This window comes from Electrophorus electricus, chromosome 12 (genome assembly GCF_013358815.1).
Source record: "Electrophorus electricus isolate fEleEle1 chromosome 12, fEleEle1.pri, whole genome shotgun sequence".
NCBI classification, from domain to species: Eukaryota; Metazoa; Chordata; class Actinopteri; order Gymnotiformes; family Gymnotidae; genus Electrophorus; species Electrophorus electricus.
This window is the reverse complement of record NC_049546.1, coordinates 4,135,133-4,159,408: the sequence shown is the minus strand read 5'-3', so window position 1 is coordinate 4,159,408 and position 24,276 is coordinate 4,135,133. Positions and strand designations below refer to the sequence as shown.

General features: G+C 47.2%; 1 protein-coding gene across 1 annotated transcript; it reads left to right on the top strand.

The window, feature by feature from the left end:
- The first annotated feature begins 4,747 nt into the window (after positions 1-4,747).
- Positions 4,748-9,125, top strand: dusp6 (dual specificity phosphatase 6). Its single transcript, XM_027022252.2, has 3 exons — positions 4,748-5,701; positions 5,888-6,322; positions 7,321-9,125. Exons 1-3 carry the CDS (start codon positions 5,302-5,304, stop codon positions 7,632-7,634), a joined length of 1,149 nt encoding a protein of 382 aa, XP_026878053.1. The 5' UTR covers positions 4,748-5,301; the 3' UTR covers positions 7,635-9,125.
- Positions 9,126-24,276: the final 15,151 nt, after the last annotated feature.

Here is a 24,276-nt window from a genome sequence, read left to right as displayed (position 1 = left end):
TTTTCCGCAAAGACGATATTCCCTACAATGGCACAGCATAAGGCACCAGGAACATAATTACATGTTCTGACATGCTGACTTTTTGTCTTTGCTCCACTCAGTTCTGAATGATCCCTGATGCACATGGGCTGTCTGTAGACATGGGAATCGGGCCAAGCCGTGGTGCAGTGGCCCTGTTTGCCCATTGCATTTGGAGGGAGCCGCGCAGAACTCCGGCGTATTTCGCTTGTGTTGAATGCATCGCGCTGAAATGCACTGGGAGATCCTGAGAGGGATTGGCAGGAGGCCCGCGGGAGTCCACCTCTCCTTGTCTGCTTCAGCTTGGAGCTGGGGGACCCTTTTGAGAAGCGCACAAGGAAGCCACGCTCTTTCTACACTGCCCGTCTGCCTCAACCCACTGGACACTGATTACATGCCACTGGCACCACTGTCCTCCAGCCAACATGTAATAACCCTCATCCTGTCGACCCTTAATTACCACCCCCCCCCCAACCCCCACCTCCACCACACACGCAGTTATTACCCAGGATAGCCTGAGGCACCCCAGACAGCCACCCCTGTTTACAAATTCCTGTCATATTTCAGGATGTGCAGGACTCGTGTTTGGGGGCGGATAAAAACAGCTGTTCTAAGAGCAACAGCTTTCAGACTTATTCAACCCCTGGCCAACACCCGCCAGTCCTCTCCAAATCATTCTTCAGGAATGTGTTGAAAACGCGTGCAGGAGGCGAGAAGCACAAGGCCTGGGCTCTGCTGTGCTGGCTGTGTTATGTCTCGTGATGAGTGCAGTGGGAATTGTTTCAGGGGAGCCATTCCTGAGAACAGGAGCTCAGGGAGGCTAAAAAAGAGGTGAATGCTGCTAGTTGTTATGGAAACAAGGTGTCCTGAAATACCAGCACAATGGGCTTTTGTGTTTCAGGTCTAGACACACCCCATGAAGTGATAACGGTCTTATATTCAGTGCGGTTATGTTAATGGCCATGTCCATTTTTATACTGTACAGCTGGAGGTATTTGGGTATCTAAATTTCATCTCATAGTCATAGCATTAGATGTTAATTCATTATCAATACCCTCCATTAGTGTCTTCCTCTGACATCATAGTGGACAGTGAGTGGAAACTTCAGGTCCTATGTAAACCTTCTCATCTGAACATTTGTGTTTCAAAACAGCCACTTTGTCCAGCCTGGGGAGTGTCTGTCTCCCTCCTAGCATATCCTGTTTGTGGCTGTCCTAGCAGAGTCCTGCTGGGACGCCTTCTTCTGGAACTCCCTGGGGTGTTCTGGAGGACTCTGCTTCCTGTTTTGGTAAAGCAACAAGCATGCAATTTAGAAAATGTCCCTGTGATGGTACGCCTAGCCGCCCGGCCCAAAAGCTCAATTAGCCTGTCAGAAATACAGGCTCCATCTCCGTCCAGCACTACCTACCTCACAGCCCCAGGCTGGACTGCTCTCTAAGCAAGAATGCAAACAAGCATCTTTCAACACACACACACGTGAGGCTTGGGACGGCCCTCTAGAAATGCTCCGATATGCATCAAAATGACAGCATGAAGCTGTGCTTCCAAAATGTTTGGAATCAGTAAGTTCAAGCAAAACTACATTTTGTTGTGGAATTTCCTAATAAATGATGGCATCTAACAGCCTTCCCATATACTCCAAATGCAGTGCAGCAGGCAGTAAAATCTAAGAGTAAACACACACCCCATGCTGAAAGCCTCTTTGAGTAACTGTCAGTGTCTCCAGCCCCATGTTTAAGACCTCTGCTTTATCTCTAGCTGCCTATATTATCTCCTGACCTAGTCGCACAAAGGACAGAATTTCCACCTGAAACAAGCATGCAAACCCACACAATAGTCAGCCAGCAATGTGAGAGGAAGTGAGTGTCCAATGAACAGGAACTTCCCCTGTCCCTCGTTTGTGTGTGTGTGTGTGTGTGTGTGTGTGTGTGTGTGTGTGTGTGTGTGTGTGTGTGTGTGTGTGTGTGTGTGTGTGTGTGTGTGTGTGTGTGTGTGTGTGTGTGTGTGTGTGTGTGTGTGTGTGTGTGGAGGAGGCAGGGTGAAACCCAGCACACTACAGGTGACCTTTCACCCTCTGGGCTTTGACGGCCACCGTCCCTGTAGCAGAGAACAACAGAGTGGAGTGACGCAGGGCAGAGACAGCAGGAGCCCCGTGATAAAAGCGGAGCCGTCATTGTCTCGGGCTCCCGGCTGGCTGGGGGTCTGCTGGCTGAGCGGGGCCTCGCCATACAGCAGCTCCACCCGGCAGCCTGCAGGGAGCCTGAAGAGGGAGTGTTGGATGTACAGTGGGCGGCCACTAGTTGAGGAAGTGTGTGTATGTAATGTTTCTTCCACCCTACTCAAACACACACACACACACACACAATTGGAGTAATTTGAATGCATTTGGATGCAGGGAAACAGTAGCAACCTGATCTCAATCAGACATTTTCCCAACAAGCCATACGGGAATCTAAAGGAACTCTATGCTCGTTTGACAGTGTTTTTATTTTGTGTGAGCGTCTTGCGGGTTGAAGCTGTGGCACTGTAGCACACCAGCGTTCCACTCTGGCGTGTCGGACTGCGTCAGCGCAGCTGCAGTAATAGCAGGATGAGGAGAGTTGCCGCTCTATCTGCCTGCGTATGTACCTGCACGGCCTGCAGCCTACCACCCTGAACTTTATGCAGTGCCTTGCATGACTAGGGGAAGGCGGCGTCACCACAGAGTGGGCAGGAAAAGCACAGGGGAAGATCGGCGGCAGAGCGACTATTGCTGACAGACATCAACAGTTCATTATGCAAAGGAGCTGCTGCTCTAATAACTACACCCCAAAAAGTCTGGCCTTCCGTTCCCACCGGAATCTAGAGTAGGTCTGTTTCTGGATTAGGTTTTGGTTATAATTTATAATTATTCACCTAAAATCAGTAGGTACACAGGAAACCTATTCCTAGGTCAATAACTATGGCACTGTGTGATTCTTTACGAAGAATGTTTCCAATCATTGTTTTGGGGAAAAACTACTCATCATACCAATAGAGATGCTATGAATAGCACTAATATGTCTGTATCATGTATTAAACCAAATACCAGCCAGTCCAGTGTACAACTAATCAATCCAAAACCAAGGTTAACACTTGGTTATTGTCAAAATAGCTCACGCAGATGTTTCTGTCTCTTTAAATTTATCTAAATGTAACATCTACAGGCATAACAGATGCCTTGATGCGGGTGAAGACAGGAAACTCTCCTGTTTGAGACCAGGACTTCCTGGATTTATATGTCATTCAGCTGTTTATAAAAACAATGGCAAGAGAAAAGTCCTAGTACATGTAATGTCTTTTGACAAAATAAAGGTGATTTTGATTCTGACAGAGGATGGACAGCAGGCCAACGCCCAGAAAGAAAGAGAGAAACTGGAAGCACTACCAAAACTCCACAGAAGCATTTCTAAGAGCCCCAGGGAAAAAGACCTGGGTAAAGCCTGGCCTCCTATGTTAAAAGCCCCGCAACTGCAGCCACCTTTGTGGTCACTCTGCATGTGAATGGTAGGTTTAAATAGACTGGTGAGGGCAAGCGACTGCAGTCTGACCACTGGAGACAGGGTGTCTAAGAACATGGTTTCTGCTCCAATTCTTACTTGTCATTTTTGATCAACATGACAAAACTTTTATTGTTTTACAAATACCTGAGCATCTTGGAGTGCCCAATTACCATTAAAGTTAACTTTAAGACACCTATGAAGGTTTAATCTCAGTGCATTTATTTTTGAGGTAGGATTGCAGTGATTGTATTGAGTGCATAATTGATTGAATAATTCTGAATAATGTATTGTAATGAATGCAATTTGAGGATATTTGACTACATGCATATTCCCTACCATTCCTAATTAATTAAATATCTGCTCCGTCTTAAACTTACAGTTACGTTATTCTGTGTCTTATTGTCTTAACTTACTGGTAATGCCTGAATGCAATGCCTGAGAAATCTAAGTACTTACACACAAAGGTGTCTTGGCTCAAAAGACACTTTTGCACGATGTGGAGTAATTGCTTGCGCGTTCCCACTTAGGGAATGCAAGACGCATCCCGCGCTGAATTGCATTAATGGTTCTACTAATGTGTTTATTGGGCCATTACGTCTTTTACCATATCCTATTGATTCCCTGGAGAGAAACATAATTTGGGACAAGAATCTTCAGAGACAAGATCTAATCGAAACTCTCTTGACTCCTATCAAATTATTCGATGGCACAATGACAAAACTTTCCAGATGAACGAAACGTTATCTGAATTACAATCTTACTTAATTACAGTGAAATTATTTCGAAAATTGGTAACCACACCAAACTTGAATTCTGCATAATTGCTGAGCCAATATAATTTTTGACATTTCTTTCTCTCCTTCTTTAGCATAACTTGCGGGAAATGGCTGCTCGTAAGCACACGCAGTACCCAAACTAGGAAGCCGCACTCAAGCTCGCCTGCAGCTGAACGGCGTGTGGAACCTGAGCGTAAGGTATGGGCCCTCATCCTAAACACCCGCGCCGCCTCCACTGTTTGTTTGCGCTCAGTTGATCCGGAGCGGAAATTCTTTTCCGTTTTTGTGAATGACAAACTTATTAACAATTCATCAACACAGCCCGTTCCATCCGGCCCCGTTTCCAAGGCGACGATTGTTCGGCGCGTTCTCATTGGTCGGGCGGACATAATGTAATCCATTGAAACGCCTCGCGCTTGTGTCCATTCACTAGCTCGCAGAGCTCGAGAACACATTTAGAACCAGAGAGAGGAGAAGAGAAGAGCTTTCCGTCTCGGACGGTCGGGGACAAATCCTGCAAATCGAAAGGAGATACAGCTGCCAAGCGCTTTGTATTCTCCGCTGATCTGCAGTCAGTAGATATCTGGATATTTAGTTCGACTTTCGCGAACACAGAAACCTAGAGAGAACGTTATATAAGAGGAGGACAACATCAGGGGCTGCAGCTTACTCACTGACTAGTGTGAGTCATTGATAAATGCACAGGCATTCTTAGTACGATCGCATGAATGGATGGAAGCGGAGAGAGTCTGCACTTGACTCTTTAGCGAAAAAGAAAGCATTTGCACTCGAATTGTTCGTGGAATTCAAAGCTGTAAATATTTAGTAAAAAAATTCTCGATCGTTGAATAATTCAACAGCGGACTTTGCCTTAGCAGCGAGAACCATATGCTCCGGACACCGTAAGGCAACGGCCTCTCTCGGCGCGCCGACCAAACGCCTTCCCCTCCAGTTTAGGTGTCCAGAACGGTACGTTGTAGTTACTAATGCTCGATAAGTTTAAACCCGTTCAGTTCGATTCGGTAATGGCGATAAGCAAGACTGTAGAGTGGCTGAGGGAGCAGATCGAGACGCGCAAGGACTGTTTGCTTGTGATGGACTGCCGAGCGCAAGAATTGTATGAATCGTCTCACGTCGAAACGGCCATTAATGTGGCCATTCCGAGCCTTATGCTTCGGCGACTGAAGAAAGGCAATCTGCCGATCAAGTCTCTCCTGTCCAACGGGGAGGACAGGGAGCGATTTGCGCGGAGATGCAAGACGGATACAATCATACTGTACGACGAGTACAGCAGGGAATGGAACGAAAATGTCGACGGCGGGTCCGTGCTCGGCTTACTGCTGAGGAGAATGAAAGACGAGGGTTACAAAGCCTTCTATCTTGAAGGTATGTTTGTGACTTCTTTTTACAAACGCGTGTCACGTTTATTACTTTTTGTTCAAACGCGCGCCTTGAAGGCCTTAAGGAAATGCGCATTATTAAGACTTTTTTTCAAGAGCAAAGGCTTAATTTTCTCCGATAGCTGCACGGTGACGTTTGTCATTAAATAGCTCTAAACATTTGTTTTAACAGGTGGTTTCAGTAAATTCCAGGCCGAGTTTCCCGCATTGTGCGAAACGAACCTCGACGGCTCGCCCAGCAGCAGTTCACCCACTGCCCAGGTCCTGGGTCTGGGAGGGCTGCGGATCAGCTCCGACTCGTCGGACATCGAGTCCGACATCGATCGCGAGCCGAGCAGCGCCACCGACTCGGACGGCAGTCCCCTCTCGAACCCCCAGCCGTCGTTTCCCGTGGAGATCTTACCGCATCTTTATCTGGGCTGCGCGAAAGACTCAACGAACTTGGACATTCTGGAAGAGTTTGGCATCAAATACATCCTGAACGTAACCCCGAATCTCCCAAATCTGTTCGAGAACGCTGGGGAATTTAAGTACAAGCAAATCCCCATATCGGATCATTGGAGCCAAAATCTCTCACAGTTCTTCCCAGAGGCAATCAGCTTCATTGGTAAGCATCAAACACACACGACCAGAGGTACTTCTAGATGTTATTGCAAATGACTATGGCTGTTTCAGGTAGTGTCATGCCACCAGGCCTAGAACACTGGTCATTTCTGTTATAACCTCTATAATAATAGTTATCTTTAAAATGCATGATAGCTCTGTGCTTGTGACATTCAGATTAGATAGCTTTCTTCACTACAGAAGTAGGGATGGAACCCAGACTTGACATTAGTTTACAGTGTCTATACAAAGCAAGTCGTGCAAGTCTTTGTTTAAATCCTAACCAACCATAGTTTGACTGTAGTGGATGTCACTGTTCTTTTATGTTAGCAGTGGAGTTTAGTTGTGCCTTGTGTAATTGTGTTACACAGGCTTATGATGAAACTGGAGATTTTCTTTTTGGGGGTGGGGGGGGGGATGTAACATGAGCTCAACAGGAAGGAAGCAGCATTGAAAGTAATGTAGGACAGAGCAATGTTTCTCTACACAATGGGGCCCATTTACAGGGGAATGTTGACATCCTGCTAGCCATGACAGGGTGCCCCCATGGCTTCTACATTTACACGCCCAAATAGGGCCATTGTCAGGTAAGCTGGTGAGCGGAAGGATCATTTGATAGGCAATAATAGCCTACTTCCATGTCAGATTCCACAAAGAAAATGGAAGATTTGTTTTCAGCCTGTCTGCTGCCATGCACCAGAGGGCTGGTTGAATGAGGAGGTTTTTTGTGTTACAGCTGGGAGTCTAATGAATTCTGACACACAGCCCTCTCTAGGCAGCATGGGTAATGTAGTATTACACATTTATAAGGGAGCTTTGTGGGCTCACAAAGTGTGTTGTTTAGAGGAAAACAAACTGTGGCTTTTTTTTCGACAAACTAGTGTACACTGGGTCCATCCTGTCAACAGGCTGTGTGTGTGTGTGTGTCTGCTTGTGTATTTACTAGAAGGGCAGAAATGAACGATTTCTCATTCCCCGTCTCTCCCTGTTCACCTTGTGCAGATGAGGCCCGCGGGAGGAAGTGCGGCGTGCTGGTGCACTGCCTGGCCGGCATCAGCCGCTCAGTCACCGTCACAGTGGCCTACCTCATGCAGAAGCTCAACCTCTCCATGAACGATGCCTACGACATTGTCAAGATGAAGAAGTCCAACATCTCGCCCAACTTCAACTTCATGGGCCAGCTGCTGGACTTCGAGCGCACCCTGGGCCTGCAGAGCCCCTGCGACAACCGCGCGTCGGCCCCGTCGCAGCCCCTCTACTTCACCACACCCACCAATCACAATGTCTTCCAGCTGGACCCACTGGAGTCCACGTGAGGACCGCCCCTCCTGGCTCAGAGAAAGGCGCTCAGCCATTTGAAACGTGGGCTTCTCTTTTCTTCGTCACCCGGCAGAGGGTTCCCGATGTTCTCTTTTTTCCCCCCGACGCGATCGGCTCAAGACGGCGCCGGCACGAGGGGCCGCTTAGGTGGCGTGTGGTTTACCCGAAGAAGAGCGTCAGCCGCTGGACTCCGGGGGGCGCGATCAGGGAGCAGACCCAGCCTGAGCTCTGGCTCTCTCTCCCTCTCTGTAAGGTAGTTCCTGTTTTTTATATCTTCGTATCCAAGCATGTGAAGACTGTCAAAGCGGAACGTCAAATACAATATGGCTGGTGTGCCAAAGAGACTTCGTCGGAACTGGAAAATTATACAGAGACTCGTTTCTTTTGGTTTCGTTTTTGTTTGTTGGTTTCTAGCACTTGCACCTTTGCGTATTTTTTGGGTGTGATCTCCTTGTCTTCAGTGAAGACTTGCCTGTTTTGGGGATACCAGACACCCTCGGTGATGATGGCACAGTGTCGAGTACTCCAGTTTGTTTGCGTGGAGTCATTTTCAAAATGTTTATACATGTGTATATTAAAATCGTTAGTAAGCCTTGCCCTAAGCACAGTATACCTGTTGCAAAAGAGCAGGTACTCATTCTTTTATTTCCTGTTTTGTCAACTATGTAAACAAACTGAATATTGATCAATATTATCTATGAGTTGAATGCCAAAAATTGAATAGGCTTTGTGAGATTATAAAAGTGTATAATATATTTCTTCTTCTTCTTCTTTCTTCTTCCTTCTTCTTCTTCTTCTTCTTCTTCTTCTTCTTCTTCTTCTTCTTCTTCTTCTTCTTCTTCTTCTTTTGTTTTGCTTTATGGCTGAATTCAGCCTTTATCAACCCTCTCTCTTGGCCCCTTCCATACTCACAGGTCACCTCGTTCTTTTGCTTTAGGTCTTCTGTACATAGAACAATTGTTGTGCATTAACCTCTCAGAGCAGTTCCTCCATAAGCTTATCTGTCACCAGCTATTGGTTCTCCTTACGGTTAAACTATAACAAATGGCACATTCAGAAAGTATTGTTCAAACTTGTATCTGTATGTGTTCATAGCATACCTTAAACCCAAGTTGGCATAACTATGGCTGCATGCTCATGTTGAATCTAGAACCAGGACGCCTTGATCCTTTTTTTGTTTTTTCTTTAAGGTGGGGGTGATGGAGGTTTTGAGGTGAGCACCACGTTTTTGTGCGATTTGAGGTTTGGGAAATGTTGACAAGGCAGGAGACATTTGTATGCCTCTCCTCTTCAGGGAAATTATGTGAAATGCAATTCAGTTATTGGAGGAATGATTGAAATGGATTTTAAGGGGACGCTTGTTCCCTCAAAGCGAAGGCCTGTTCTGAAGAGGGAGGGGCTACTTTTCAATTGCCCTCCCTCCAACCCTACGAATGTAAAGAAATGATAAGTTATTAATAAATTGCTATTTTGTCTAATCAAACCTACTGACATGGCATTCTGTACTTTCTTTATGGTTATAATTTCAAAGACCCACACAATCACCCCACAGAAATCCTGCCATTCACAGACAAGCCAGTAATCCACCACACACATTACAGTTCACTTAGCATTTAATTAAGAGATTTCCATTTAACTGATCAGCAATCAAAGCACAAAGAACTTTTTTTGTGTTGTGCATTAACCTCTCAGAGTACATTCACTTCTAAGCCAGAGGTTGCACATGCACGGAAGCGTAACTCAGGCATATCCTGTCCTGAGGTCGAGATCATGTGACCGGTTTCCGTGGCAAGGCTGAAACATCAGCAGACAATGTGGGAGGTGTCTCAGTCCTGCTCAGACTGGCATTTCCAGGGAGCTTTGGGGGACAGGATTTTGGGGGGGGGGGGGGGGGGGGGGGGGTTCATTGGCACGCACCACTGCCCGACCGGAGAGCAATGAACCCTGCCGCTTCGCTTCAGTGTCTCTTGATGTCGGCAACACAGGAGTTAATACTTCCTCTTCTGTCTTTGTGAATTAAATTCTTAGGTTCCTGTAAATATACCGTACGTTTCAAGGTAGGTCTTTTCTTACTTGAATGTCACTGGCTGCACTCAGCATAATGACAGTAAGTTGTGTCATTTTTTAAATTTGTATTTGCAACGTAAGGTTTTGGACTTTTGACTGCTCTCTGAGCCGGACATGCCATTGCCACGGTTCATGTTTGAGCCTCCGTGACTTTCAGGCAGTGAAAACAAGCCTTGCAGGCTGAGGCTATACTTGGTCTGTGTGTTAATCCTGTGTGAAGGGTTTCTATAGCCCCACCATGCTCCTGTGACAGCCTCCCCTGCTGAGGATTTGCTAGCACTCCCAGCAATTTCCGGTCTTGTGGCAGCTTGAGTTCCCGTACCCTATTGCATAAACTCACACACACACACACACACACACAAAATGCCACTCGTTTCCGCCTACCCCTGCCTGCCAGGTGCACTCATGCAGTGCCATTGTAATGGATGTCACATGTTACACTCTCTCAGGCTCCTATCATTCATATCGTAATTAAAAGGTCCTTCCATTCCCTTGCTCCTATTGGTCAGTTCCCTATGAATTATTTACATTGATGTGATGTCAGCCCAGAACGTTTTGTGGTCATGTGTCCAAACGCTGAGCACGCTGCTCCTCTTTAGTTTCTCTTTGGTTCTACGCACAAGCTGCTCTACAGAAAGTTCCGGCATGTCACACCGAGCACGTCTCTCTCTCTCGTTTTTCAGAGCTGTTGTAGGGCTTGGCACACTCCCCTCCCTCCGATACTATTGTAAATGTGCAGTGGCTGCAAAGACGCCGTATCAGTGCACAGCCTACCAACCTCGCCATCGCTGCCGTCTTCCTGGAGTGGACAGCTGGCACAGACTAAACATGCTGGTGGTGTGGCACGAGCCAGGTGGAGCAGACAGCACGATGGGCGCGCGGAGATCTCCGCCATCGCGCCCAACAGCCGCGGGCTCTGCTCCAAACCGCCCACCGCGAGAGACAGAGCTTCCTCTAGCGCTGCAAAGCGATTGCTTAAGCACGTCCTGCTCTCACTCCCACCATCTCCCCACCCCTTCTCTCCACATAGACTTCTCTTTCTTGGATTCTTCCTCTGCTTCCTCTCTCTCTCTCTCTCTCTCTCCCTCTCTCTCTCTCTCCCTCTCTCTCTCTCTCCATCTCTCTCTCCCTCTCTCTCTCTCTCCCTCCCTCTCTCTCTCCCTCTCTCTCTCCCTCTCTCTCCCTGGCTATAACTCTGTCTTTTCCTCCCTCCCCCTGTACATCTCTTTTCCTTTGTCTTTCTTTTTCTTGTTCTCTTTCCCTGTGCAGTCCTTTTCTTAGCCAGAAGAGACTCTGTAATGAACGGCACTGCCTGGCAGGAATCAGGTGCCACAGTAGCAGAATTTAGAATGAGAATCAAAGTCTCGTTATTCACCAATACAGGAATAAAATGATTCTGATTAGAATACTCAGCTCAGCACAAATCACTACCCAGTCACGCACTGCATGGGTTTGTTTGTTTATGTGTGTGTGTGTTTGAGTGTTTAAGTACATGGGGAGATCACTAAAATCTCTCCACTCATCATCAGACTCTGTGTTCTGAACCTCCACCTACACATGTGCTGGAATGCTGGAGAGGAATGGCTCGAGTAACAGAGGACACAATGCTGAGCTTTGTTTAGAGATTGTGATTTTACTTTCATTTTTCTCTTTTGTGCAGTTCCTGGGCCCCAGCCCTGCAGACCAGCAAAGAGACGCAGTGTGTTCTGGTTTGTTTATGCCTGCCTCTGGTCCCGTAGCCCACAGTCCGGAACCCAGGCACAGCAGTGTAGTAAGCTGTAGGATTTTGCCATCTTGCGCTGTTTTCTAAGCCTGGGTGCAGATATGTATGTATGTGTTATGTGTGAGTGTGGTGTGTGGTCTACCTGCCTCAAATGAACCCTTGGGTGTCAAATTATATGTGGCCATCAGGTGAATGTCTTAACCTTAGAGAAGTTCACACCAGGCACTGAGCTGAACACTCATATAAACACACCTACACAGTGTGCTCGCATGAGAGAGAGAGACAGCAGTATCCTGGAGGCTGGGTGAGAACTGTGTTATGCAAGCCTGATCAGCACGCACACACTATTGTAAGAGAGAGGCAGAGCAAAGGCATCCGTGCAGACAGGACCCATGTAGTCTGCAGGAACAGCGAGAACATGACCGTCCCAGCAGTGCAAACCATGTCCCAGCAGGAGGCAAGCAGCTCTGAACTACACACCGTCAATAAGGATTCTGACCCACAACTCTGGGAGGAGGCATTTGCTGCTTTCCCAGGTGGCATAATTTGTAAAAAAAAAAAAAAAAAAAAAGTGTCTGTGTGTCTGGTGTTCAGCGTGATGTCTCATTGGTCAAGATCATATTAAGCAAAGCAAAGCGTCTGATGTGCCAAATCCTTCTACCTACAAACATGGAAACTGACTCAATGAGGAGGATGCTTGGCACATTCAGGAGAGCATGTCAAGTACGTCAAACAAATGCAGTATGGAACATATTTAAAAAGTCCTTATTAATGCCATCACAGCATAGTTAAAGAAACACACATCTCAGTAATAACAGTCTCAATAATAATCTAGAGTAATACCTAGAGCATCTTAAACAGTTACACATTAGAAGCCTACAGAAAATATGATAAACCAAATAGGTTGCATGTAAGGTACTGCTGTCATATTACACAGTGCTATAGTACGATAGTGTATAGCACTGCTGGTAATGCTATAGAGTGCTATAGTATGCTGCCGGTGGCTGTTTCAGGGCTGCTGTGGTCTTCTGTGTAGGCCGAGTAACCTGAGAGAGAGAGAGAGGTTCTGCTGTGGTTCTCAAAAAGAGCATTCCAGATGACATGATTCATCCGCTGCTGTCTCTATTGAGCCCACGCGCCTCTCAGAAATGGTGGGTAAAAATAGGCATTTAAAAGCGCTTTTAAAAATAACACGTAGGAGAGAGAAAGCGAGGCAGAGAAAGACGAGGAAACACTGCTCGACCCACACACTCTCTCTCTCGCAGACCTGATATTAGACCCAATGTCATTTGGTGCAGTGTGACTCCGCCACGCCGCACGCCTCTCATATGAAGTCTCTTTCTCTCTCCCTCTCACGCACAAACACACACATTTTTTATTCGGTCTCTCCCGCTCTTTCACTCTCTTTTTCTGGTGTAGTCATCTCCGTTCTCTCATTGTCCAGGAAGTGAGCTCAGAGCCTCTCAGATCACTGCTCTGCTCTCTGGGAAATGATTAAAGTCCCACATCACAGGACAGGAAGAGAGGACGAGAGAGAAAGGGGGCATCTAATTTGATGCCCTGCCAGTTGGAGATTACTATGCTTATCTGTGCACGGATATACTACATTTCGGCTCTCATCATTTTGATTGCTGGGTTAACATTCCTGTTGTCCAGCTAAAAGAATTCTGTGAAAATGTCCTGCACTTTCTCCTTGTGTTGCTCTGGTATTGAAACCTGATCTCCTTCTGTCAGTACGACAGCCCATCGACTCATCCCTACTGAGTCTCACTTTGCGGCGCCGTTGCTAAGCAAATACCAGGACATAAATAAATAAACAAACAGTTGAGAGAGAGCAAGAGAGAGAGACAGAGAGAAAAGGAGAAGAGATCAAGAAACAGAGCAAAAGAGAGTAAGAAACAAAGTGTGTGTGTGTGTGTGTGTGTGTGTGTGTGTGTGTGTGTGTGTGGGTGTGTGCGCGTGTGCGTCTGTAGAAAGTGAATGAAGAGTGTGATTGGATGAGACCTGCAGGTGTCTGAGTGCTGCAGCCTCTGGGTTAATGGAGCAGGTCAGTGAGAGCAGATGGACTCCTGCAGCCCGTCCTAAAGGCTCTGGCCTGGGGGGCCCTCGCTACCCTGGATGGCAAGCAAGCCCAGGGCCAGAGCTTTGGCTTCCCAGGCTGGGCAGAGTGTGCAGCTAGGCCCATCTCGGAGGGCCACACGCCTCCCCATCACGCCTGTCTGTCCCACCACTGCTCCGTCATGGTCTGGGCTGTGGGCGAGTGGCAGAGTCTCTGGAAAGCTTTCCTTTCTGCATCCCTTTGCCTGCTGAGGTTTCAGTGCAGCCACTCACGAGGCAAAGTGCGTGGGTGTGAAGCTCAGTTCTGAGCCAGAGCAGTTTCATGGTTGCGGGTTTGTAGAGCGCTCCCCTGATCTCCAGCTGAACTAGACATGTAGCTGCTGTGTGTTTGTATGGTTCAGTTAAACTCAAATGACGTTTAAGGAATCAAAACTGTGTTACATACAAGGTGAGTAGGCAGTGTGATCTTAAGGAACTTACATTAAAATACCTTCAATATCACGCAGTATATCACGCAGTAGGGTTTAGTAACTATTGAAACAAGAATCAGTCACATGATCCTTGAATGAAATCTCACAGGCTTGAAGTGACTCACATTAGCTGGCTGTCATAGAGACCTCCCAATAAACAAAGCCAAACACACACAGGCGCACACACACGCGAGCACACACACACACACACACACACACACACACACATACAACACAGGAAATGCGTTAGCTATTAAAAACAACCGTGCTTTTTTCTTTTAGGACACAGGTCATTGTGAAACCCAACACTACTGAACCTCCTCCCTACTACATGCCAGAGAACTGAAGCCAGCCATCCAGCTTTAGTCACACACACACACACACACACACACACACACACACACACATACCACCCCCATCTTGGCATGCCTTTGTGTGCAGGTATTTACCAGCATTACGACTTCCTGGCTACTTGAATACACACACACACACACACACACACACACACACACACACACACACACACACACACACACACACACACACACACACACACACACACACACACACTCAAATGCACACACAAATGCATACAGTCGCCCAGAGAATGTGAACAGCCCCTCAGTAAAATGACCAGCACCTTGCTGGCTAGCCCCTTCCTCCCCTGTAGATGTAATGGTGTTCCATTGCACTGACCTTACACTGAACCCACTCTGTTTTAAGGGGTGGAAGGACACTTCACCGCCTTGATAACATGATGATCACTTTAGGTTACTTTTGTTTTTCTTACTATTGCACCCTCTGAAGGTACTGGGTTTATTACAGTCTTTAGCAAGAGCTCAGTGACACTATATATATAATTGAGTCAGTAAAACTCATTAACTTGTCCTGTTTGATTTCACATCTTTCTGAAAATACAGTAGCGCCCAGATCTGCAACCTGATTATATCCTGAATGAGTCTACAGGAGGAACATTCGTGACTGTTCAGTTAACACAGTCAAAAGAGTTTCCAGCCCCAGCTTTCATAAGCAAATGCCATCGTGTGTCTTTGAATGGTCAGGATGAGATTGCACTCATAACCATGTGGCTGTCGCAGGCGGTGTTTACTGTCGTCATATCTCACAGCCACAGCGAGGCGTGGACACAGAAAACAGCTGCATGTACACCTGATCTACCACATTCATCTCTGTACTATGAACCCATGAACCTTTCGATGGAACAGGAAGAAAAAGGTTCCACAGAAAGAAAGAGAGAGAGAGAGAGAGAGAGCATGCAACACTTTTTCAGTGGGCCTGAGCGCACTTCACAGTCGTAGGCCCACCTCTCATCTCTTCTTGTGCTGTTCCAGCAACCATGCGTGTGGCAGGCTTCCTCGCTGCGGGTGACAGCTGTGCTTGGACAGCCTCAGGGGGGACGCATGGCCTGCTGGGAGAAAACGTATTTTTCCCGAGTGGCAGAGGGGATCACAGGGTGCATGACACCCTCCTGCTGCACTCCGACCCTTTGCCACCTCAACCCAATCATTCCACGATTCCTGAGGGAGCAGGCAATGGAGCTGACACACTCACAGCCTGGCATGGCCCCTAGCATGTGCTAGTCTGTGTGTGTGTGTGTGTGTGTGTGTGTGTGCACGTGCGTGCGTGCGGGTGTGTGTGCTCTGTAACGGTACCCACTGGGGAAGTCTGTGTGCTTTCTCTCCCACAGAATGCTGGCTGCTAGGTTACAGCAGTAGGTTATCAATCTGCACAAAGGGCCTTGTGGGGCCCCTGGCGCCTGGCAGCGACTGAAATGGATGCAAAAAGGGGTCAGGAACAGGGCTGGCCGGACGTTAACTGCCACCCCCCGCCCCCCATACCCCCACACCCCTGCCCGCCCTAGCTCGAGAGCAGATTTCACGCTGTCTGAGGCGGAAAGGAAAAAGCAGATTGGAAGTGTAGAGGAGTACAGGCCCCACAGATGCCTTTGAAAGGTGTTAAACGGTAGTGAAATGCTGGGATTAATGGGGAACAATGCAGGGCACAAATCCCCTTTTCCATGAAGGCTCGCTACCCCCCTTCACTCCTTCTGCTCTCTCTCGGCTCGCCCTCCCCAGCACGTCTTTCACCCTCCGAAGGACAGCATTGTACGGAAAAGAAGAGGCGAGGGAAGAGGAGAAGAAAGGGAGAGAGGAAAAGAGAGAGTGAAAGCTCCGGAGAGGCAGACCATGCGGCAGACCGCGAGAAGAAGAAAGAGTGGTAGACAGAGAGCTATGCAGGAAGAGGAACAGAAAAAAAGGGAAACTATCAACTCAGGAGAACTTTAATTTGTAAACAGAGTGTGTGAGTATTTTGTGTTTTCCTGTCAGCATTGCAGTGGAGGCTGGAATGTTTGAATAGTTTTCTGGGGAAGTCGCCAGTGGGACAAAGGTGTGAAAACCAACACAATCTCAGAGGCAGGGGCTGTGATGAAAAGGGCCGAAGGTCAAGGGTCATGGGGCTCCTGAGGCATGTGAGAGGCTGTTTTTCTTGTCACCCTCTTTGAGACAGCTGGTGGGAGGGACGTAGGCGAATGGAGGGGCCGTCACCGGGTCAAGAGGTCACCTTTGAATTTGAAAATAAGAGAAAGGCAGCAATGCTAAGATAAACCTGGAACGTTCCGGTTGAACATCCACGTGGAACTCGGAACACTTGTGACTGTGACAGTGAAGAACGACTTTGGGCACAAGTCATGCTATAGTGTCTGGCCTGCAGAAAATAACCTCTCTGTGGGCCGACCTGGTGTCTGACAGATGGGATAAAACACTGTCTGAGTCCCTGCCTCGCAGCCTGGGCCTCCTGCCCTGCCGCACACACTCCCTTTCCCTGTCCTGTATGGTATGGTGGCAGCCTGCAGGTTGTAGCAGTACTGAGAAACACAGAAGGGGAGAAAGAACAGGCTGATGCTATAATGTGGTTTCAGAAAAATTCCACATAGAGCCAAAGTTGTATGTGTATAGTAGATAACAGAGCTAATGGAGTTTCACAGAAGAAGATGCATTTCTGTTTATAAAGAAGATATATTTTAAAAGAATAAATAAAAGAAGTCCCTTAATTATGCACCATGTGCATCCAAAAGTCTGAAATAGAAAAGGAGTGGGTTTTTTTGAGTATGCCTGAACATGTTTAAGTATTTTATATGTTTGTGCCTCTGTGTGTGTGTGGAGTGAAAGAGAGACTGGAATGCATGGCAATAGTCATATTCTAAAAGCACTGCTGAAAGCTATGCCAGCTGCCTGGGGTGCCTGGACCACGCCCCCATCCCATCTGGGGTTTCCCACCACAGCTGCAGGGGAAGGAGCATTTCCTCCACCCAGGCAATACCCACTGCTCCATCACTCAGCTTGCTCGTCTACGATGTTCAAAGGGGTGAGAAAAGATTCTTCCCGTAAGGTTGACGGCAGAGTGTTTTATCAGTGGCGCAGTGTGCATAACCAGGGAACAGGCGAGCGGTGTCAGGACAGCACAGTGGTCATGCCAGATTAAAACTGTATACAAACAGAAGAAATAAAGACATAAAAAGGAGCTGGTTTTGCACTGCTGGGTCTCTGCCAACACACTGAAACTCCGCCTTTTAGTGAGGGGTGGAGCAGGTTCAGGCAGCCAGAGATAGGGGCCTCCGGTGTGGTGGGCGGAGTTAGGAGGGGGCTTGCATGCAGCAGCTGCTGGCCTGCCATCTGCGGGCGCGCTCCCTCCTCACTGGACTCTCACCCCAGGCCCCAGTCGAAGAGACACGGCTGCCTGTAGCCTCTCACACACTCTGGCTTCAGATGGCACTTTCTTTATTGTTCACACTCTAAACACACTTACAGTAAGTACGTGATAATTAACTATGAGGGCAGGAATGGGAGCTCATTTTTTCTTTCCTGCACACTCTTGCCACTGAGAGGATATTTTTACAACCAAACAAGAGAGATAATGAGAAAAGGAACGCTTCCTGAAGTTGTCAGTACTACAGCCTACCACTGACACACCCACACACCTATTCACACAAGCTTGCATGCACAATCACCTTCACAACACACACACACACATACGCACATACACACAAACGCGCACACAGACACACGGAGCGGAAAAGAGAAGCTAACAACCTTCCCAGAGGTCCACAGGGTCGCCGCGGAAGCTGCGTGACCCTCGCAGCTGGGGACAGAACAAACACAGCCAATAAAAGCCCCCGTCTTCTTTTACGGCCACTCCATGGAGGAAGCGGACCCAGCACCTCCTCTGCTTATTAGCTCTGTCTGTCATAAAAGCCCCGCACTGCGAGTCCTGGGGGCAAGAGGCGGAGGGGAGGTGTGCTCATTCAGCCTGGCCTTGGGGAAAAGGTTCACCTTGTGTGGGTCCTAATGAGAGAGAGAGAGCATGCGGTGCCTGGTGCTAGCCAGTGCCCGGCGCTAATCGCAGACGGGTGAAAGGAAGGAAGGGGCTCTCAAAGGGTGCTGTCAGTCGGAGCCCGGAACAGGCTCGCTTTAATGAGGTGGAGGTGGGTGGAGAGTTGCACTTAAGAGCCATTCCTCCAGACGGAGGCCACGTTGTGGCTGCAAGTGGCAGAGGAAGCCCAGAGTTTCCGTGGGGGGGGGGGATAATTACGGGCAGTCAGCCTTCTAATTCTAGCCTGATAACGACAGCATAAGTGATGCTCGCACAAGGGCCCCATGCACAGCCGGTGAGTGACAGGGCTCTGCGTCTCCGAGTTGGCCCCTTCGTGGAAGTGGAGATGGTGTAGTGCCAGGGTGAAGCCTCTGAGCTCATTCATTTTTAAGCAGCAGTTTACTGTGTTGCTGGGATCCTCCATTCCTCTCTTCTCTCATGACCGCTGCGTGAAGTTGCCCTGCCGCTTACCTGAATTTGCCCTTCAAGCTACGTGCTGCTGAATCCTACCCTTGATACGAAAACTCAAAACTCCACTGAGGATGTCTCAAAGTTCTTCTGCTGTTACTGCCAGACATATGATTAGAAGGCCTCCAAAAACTCCAGGGTCCTATCAACTATCTAGGCACTTTAGGAGATTTCAGCAATATGGCTCCTAAAAGGTGCAGATGCTCTACATGGTCTAGCATAGGAGATAAAATGAAACAAATTCCCTGTTGCGTCACCGTGGTCATGCGATGCCTAATGCCATTAACAATAGAAAGGAGGCTCTGATTTCAGCCTTGCTGAATACAAAGAGCATTCATGGTAAATCCTTGACTTGAATAGTACTCAAAAGACCAAAGTCTTTATTCTGGGCCAGTCCTTTGTTGATTCGGATAAAAAGCAGATCTAGGGTCTGAGACGTGGTTTCAGACAGTGAAAAGGTGAAGCTGCTGATACGTGTTTCCATGCTAATGAAAGTCTGCTTTCTCGAAGCGCACAAACAGGGTTATCGCATTGCTCCAAGTCACACCCTTACAGGTGCTGTCACCGTATGCCACAGGATAGAACTTTCCTGACCAGGAAGTGAACTCCACGACCCCACTCACATGACACGCAACACTAGCACAAACAAAACTGGGGTGAGTCACCAAATGACTGGTTTGGTCACTGAGAGATAGCATCACATTTAAATGTCTGAGAATCATATGAAAATGCAAGTGTAACTAATCAGATGTTTTTCTCTTTCTTTCTTTGCATGCCAGCAATATCTTCATGTTATAGTAACAGCACAAGAACAACAGTTACAAGAAAACAGCACAAGAACAACAGTCAGCACATTAAACACAACGGCAAGGACGGAGCAGATCAGAATAAGATCGTATTCACAAATGTTCCCAAACAATTAATTCACCTAGATTTTTATCCCCCTCTAGCTTCGTTTCACAGCTTTCAGTGGACATTGCAGTACAGTGGTGGGTAAAACCTTTCATATCCTTCGCTCGTGTTCAGGGGTCAAACCTGTGGCCTGAAGCAAGTCCCCCCACCTCTACCCTCCCTAGAACACTGACACCACCCCCTCGGCCAACACTTTACCCCCAGTTATAAAAATTCCACAGTGCTCCGGCTGGCGCTGCCTGGCCGAACGTTTGCCCCCGGGGAGGAGGTTCAGGAGGTCAGGAAGGAGTGGGAAAAAGCAGAAAGGAGCCCACACCTGATAAGAAGGAGATTATGCCCCACAGGGACCACGGGCCCCTTTCAACCTCTTCAGCAGGAGAGGAGGTGGAGAGGATTAGCACTTGACGACCACACAGTGTGACACAGGATGAGATGCTGGACTGGCACTTCTGTACCTCTTTGACCACACCGCTCTGTTTAATGAAGGTAGTTTTAGTCCAGTGAAAGGGCTTTCACAAGCCATCTTCAAATAAATGCTTTGTAATTACACATGTGGGAAGCACACAGCACTGATCTTTGTGTGGCTTGTGTGCTCATAGTGAGCATGCAGTAAATTGTGGGTGCTTTTTCCAAGATTGCAACACACTGTATGTCAGGGTTTAGTTAGAGCATAGCGTTTTCTAGATCAATCAGATAATGTGATCCTACTACAAAAATGGAGTGATCCATGAAATTGCCAGGCTGATGGGGACGTGTGAGAATCTGAACGTTTAAAACCGAAGTAAGAGTGATCGTGGCTGACATGGCTACAGTGTGTGGTGATCCCTAATCTGTCAGAGAAGATACAGTAAAACAGTTATCTTCCCTGCAGTTTTCCACTAACACATGTGAACTCCAGATGAAGTCTTGCTGCCTGAGAGTAGAGTTCCAGCGATCAGAGCAGCCTCCTCTCCTGTTACACAGCAAAACAGCCATTAATACTAAAGAGCTAAGACCACATTAAAACAAGAGATGTGCCTCCTCTTAAGTCTGGGGGCTGAGGGGAGGAGAAAAGGGGAGAAGGAAATGGAAGAAGGAGGCACAGGCCTGTTGAAACATTGATAAGCTGAAAACAGCTGTTCCCCAGCCAGTAAACTGCTCCTCTCAGCGTCCTTGTAGTGCTTCATGGCAACAGACACGATGCTCACCCTTCACTTCAATGCCCGTCTGTGGATGCATTTGAGACTCCTGTAAGATACAAGTCTGTCAGGTTGTAATACATTCCTGCAGGAGACCCAGCGGTGCCGCGCTATAGTAGTTTGAGATGCTGATGTGTAAGAGTACTGCCTGCGTATGTGATCAGTCAGAGAGATTCGGACCACAGGCCATGTTGTGGTCTCAGCTCGTGGCTGATGAGAGTGGGGTGGGTGGACTTTTTTTTAATGGTTTATTCAGATGAGGGGACGTCAACATTCCGCTCGGCAGGCTGTGACCCCATGTGGCTGCTCCATGTAACTGCGACTGGCGAGGTTCTTTCACCCTACTTTGCGACGGAGCTGCCCTAGTTTGCCCATCCCACACCATCATAATAATTAGCAGATTTTGGCTGAAGGAGCAAGGTTAATCATTCCTGTTGGTTAGGCAGGTGCTGGGCTGGGATCAGCCCAAAGACAGTGATGAATTGAATGCTGTGGGTGGATTAGGCTAATGGCAGATTCAGGATCAGGGGAGAGCTGTACAGGAAATAGTTACTTCATATTAAAATATTAACAATGCAGTCTCTAGACTGAAACAGAATTATGTGTATCCGTGATAGTCTCTTAGAGGACACAGCATGCTTCTTGGGAATGCCGATGCTTTGACATATGGTTGATATTGTTGCTCAGTTTCACTTAAAAGGAAGCTACTGCAAAAGTAAATAAATAAACAAACAAATTCGCAAGCTATTTTGAAGAGCTGCATCATTCTCTGTGCTGATCATCAGATCTCCTTTGCAGGGCAGTATAAGCAAAGAGAATAATGTTCTATTCTTCATTGGGTTTTGCCAACTTTTTCACTTTACATTAAAATGGAAAAATTTAAGTTTTTTTGGTACTCTTTTTTTTTTTACTTTAAATTAATGGGTCATTCTGACCCAAGAGAATCTAACATTTTAAACTCAGGTTTTACTGAATATTGCATCATTATATATATGTGTGTGCATGAGTGTGTGTGTATGTGTGTGTGTGTGTGTGTGCATTTAATATGATAGACAGAGGACCATTAATGCATTGGACAGCTGCGTGACCATTATGCAAGTTGGATAAAACCAACATCAGTAAGAAGTTCAGGTAACGCACCTGCTGTAAGCCCAGAATGTGTGCATGGTTGCCCAACCTACCACAAAGGAGAGAGAGAGATACAGATGAAGAACCAATTATAATATGTCATCTCGCTTCATCTTCACTTCGGTGTGGAGGAAATGGCCACAATGCTAACACTGTGAACGAAATATATGCTAACTTTAGTCACACAAAATCAATATGCTGGTGAATATTTCATATCATAACACAGCAGTCAGTGTTACTGAATATTTCATATTATACTGTCATAGTCCATTTTTTTGTAGTGTCTCTCTATACAAAAACATTGTTAATATTCTAAGGATTGCATCAGATTTTTGTCCATCGCTGGCTGGCATGCTTAAACATTGTACTCAAACTCATTTCTTTTTGACCAATTACAACAGTAGAATCAATAACAGGAAAACATATCTGATAGAAGATTCCGAATGTCAAAAAAGTTACCATTTTAAAAACAGTCTAATAATCTTTCTTTACAAATACAAAAATCTCTATCGCACACCCCCCCCCCCCACACACACACACATACACACACACACACACACACACACACACACACTCATGCACGTGCACACACACACACGTTTATGCACGTGCACGTGCACACACACCCACACACACACACACACCCACACACATTCATGCACGTGCACACACACACACACACACACACACCAGAACTAGGTGGGTGCTGTGTTACAGTGTGTTCTGGACAATTGTGGGTGACACACATTCCCACAATGTGTTAGATTAGGCTGAGAGTGTGAGGGGTTATTCTTGGTTCAGCCTGTGTGTTGCTGTCGGCATCTGATCTGATGGCCAGGCCACCACTGCTACGCCTGCGTGCCAGGTCTCTTCCATGTGTGAAGTCTGTTCCAGAACTCAGCAACACCAACTCTGTTCCAAGACATTCAGAGTAGATTGTCAGGCTTGTGCCCATATTTATCAGACTCTGTAGAGTGAGAGTGCTGCTCCTGGAACACTCTGATTTTTCATATCTGTAGAGACAATAATATTGATGGGGCTGGCCAGCTCAGCGCATGCTACCCATAGGTTCTTGAGAGATTCCTTCTTTGTACACAAAGCGTTTGGAGTAGATGTCAGTGTAGAGGTAAATGTTCTGCATCTACAGACTAATTACCATTTTTTATTATTCTTATTACTTCTTCACCTCCTTTCAGCGTAAAAAAAACATGATTAGGTTCAACCAATCAGGCTGTGGGAAGCGCAATCCACCTGCAGAGCCGACACCCTCTGTCCTGTTCTGGGTGCTGGGGATTAAAACCCACATGCAAGGTATCAGCTGGTCTCAGCAGGGATCTGGGAAAGACGCGTGAGAGGAACTTCTCACCTCTCCTTCATACCCGTACCAAACGCCTTGTATGGGGTCCATGATGCTGGGCCTGGGTGAACCCCTCTGGGTCGCCTCACTCAGCCCCACCGCTCAGCTCCGCCCCAGTCAGCCCTGCCCCTCAGATCCACCGTGCCTCTGCACCCTCCCTCCGCTGGGAGTGACTCCTCACCAGAGTTTTCCAGCACGCCAGCGCCTCTCGCTGGTGTCATGAAGGGGCTGGGGTGTGCTGGGGTGTGCTGGGGTGTGCTGTGTGCACGAGAAACCCTGAGCGATGAAGAAGAACTGGGTCAAGAAGTCAGGAGTAGTTGCAGGAATGGTTATCATCTCAGATCAGCAAAACTGAGCACAGTCCTGAAACGCTACTCACAGCAAAACATTTTTTGGGTAGTGCTTTATTTTAAGCAGTCTATACATTTTGTATAAAAATTCTTTGCTAGATTTTTATATTCCATTAGCATAACTAATTAACATATCCATTAGCATAAACCATTAACATAACCGATTAACATAACCTAAGTAGTAAATGTGACTGCAGAAGGTTCATCAGTTTTAGATGCATTTTTGCATTAATTTGCATTTTATTCAATTTGTTCTTTTGTAAGAAAATGGCTGTAAAGTATATTCAGGATATTGGTAATGGATGTATAAGGCCCACAGTAAACTACCTGTGGTGGCACACAAAGTTCAGGAAAGAATCAAGTTATGTTGAGCAGAACTCCATCCACAGCATGCAGGCCAGTTCTGCTTAGTGGGTGCTCACGAACTGCTGGCTAAGCTGCTGTAGGAAGAACACTAAATCCTCGAAACGCCTCAGCCATGTGCGCCTCCGTGTCCCAGTTGAGGAAGAGCCGATGACGTGTCTACCATTGCCATATC

Excerpts from the sequence above, each read along its gene's own strand:
- dusp6 (XM_027022252.2), top strand. The coding sequence starts at position 5,302 with ATGCTCGATAAGTTTAAACCCGTTCAGTTCGATTCGGTAATGGCGATA. Across the intron at positions 5,702-5,887 it reads CAAAGCCTTCTATCTTGAAG|GTGGTTTCAGTAAATTCCAG; the intron begins GTATGTTTGTGA and ends TTGTTTTAACAG. Across the intron at positions 6,323-7,320 it reads AGAGGCAATCAGCTTCATTG|ATGAGGCCCGCGGGAGGAAG; the intron begins GTAAGCATCAAA and ends CACCTTGTGCAG.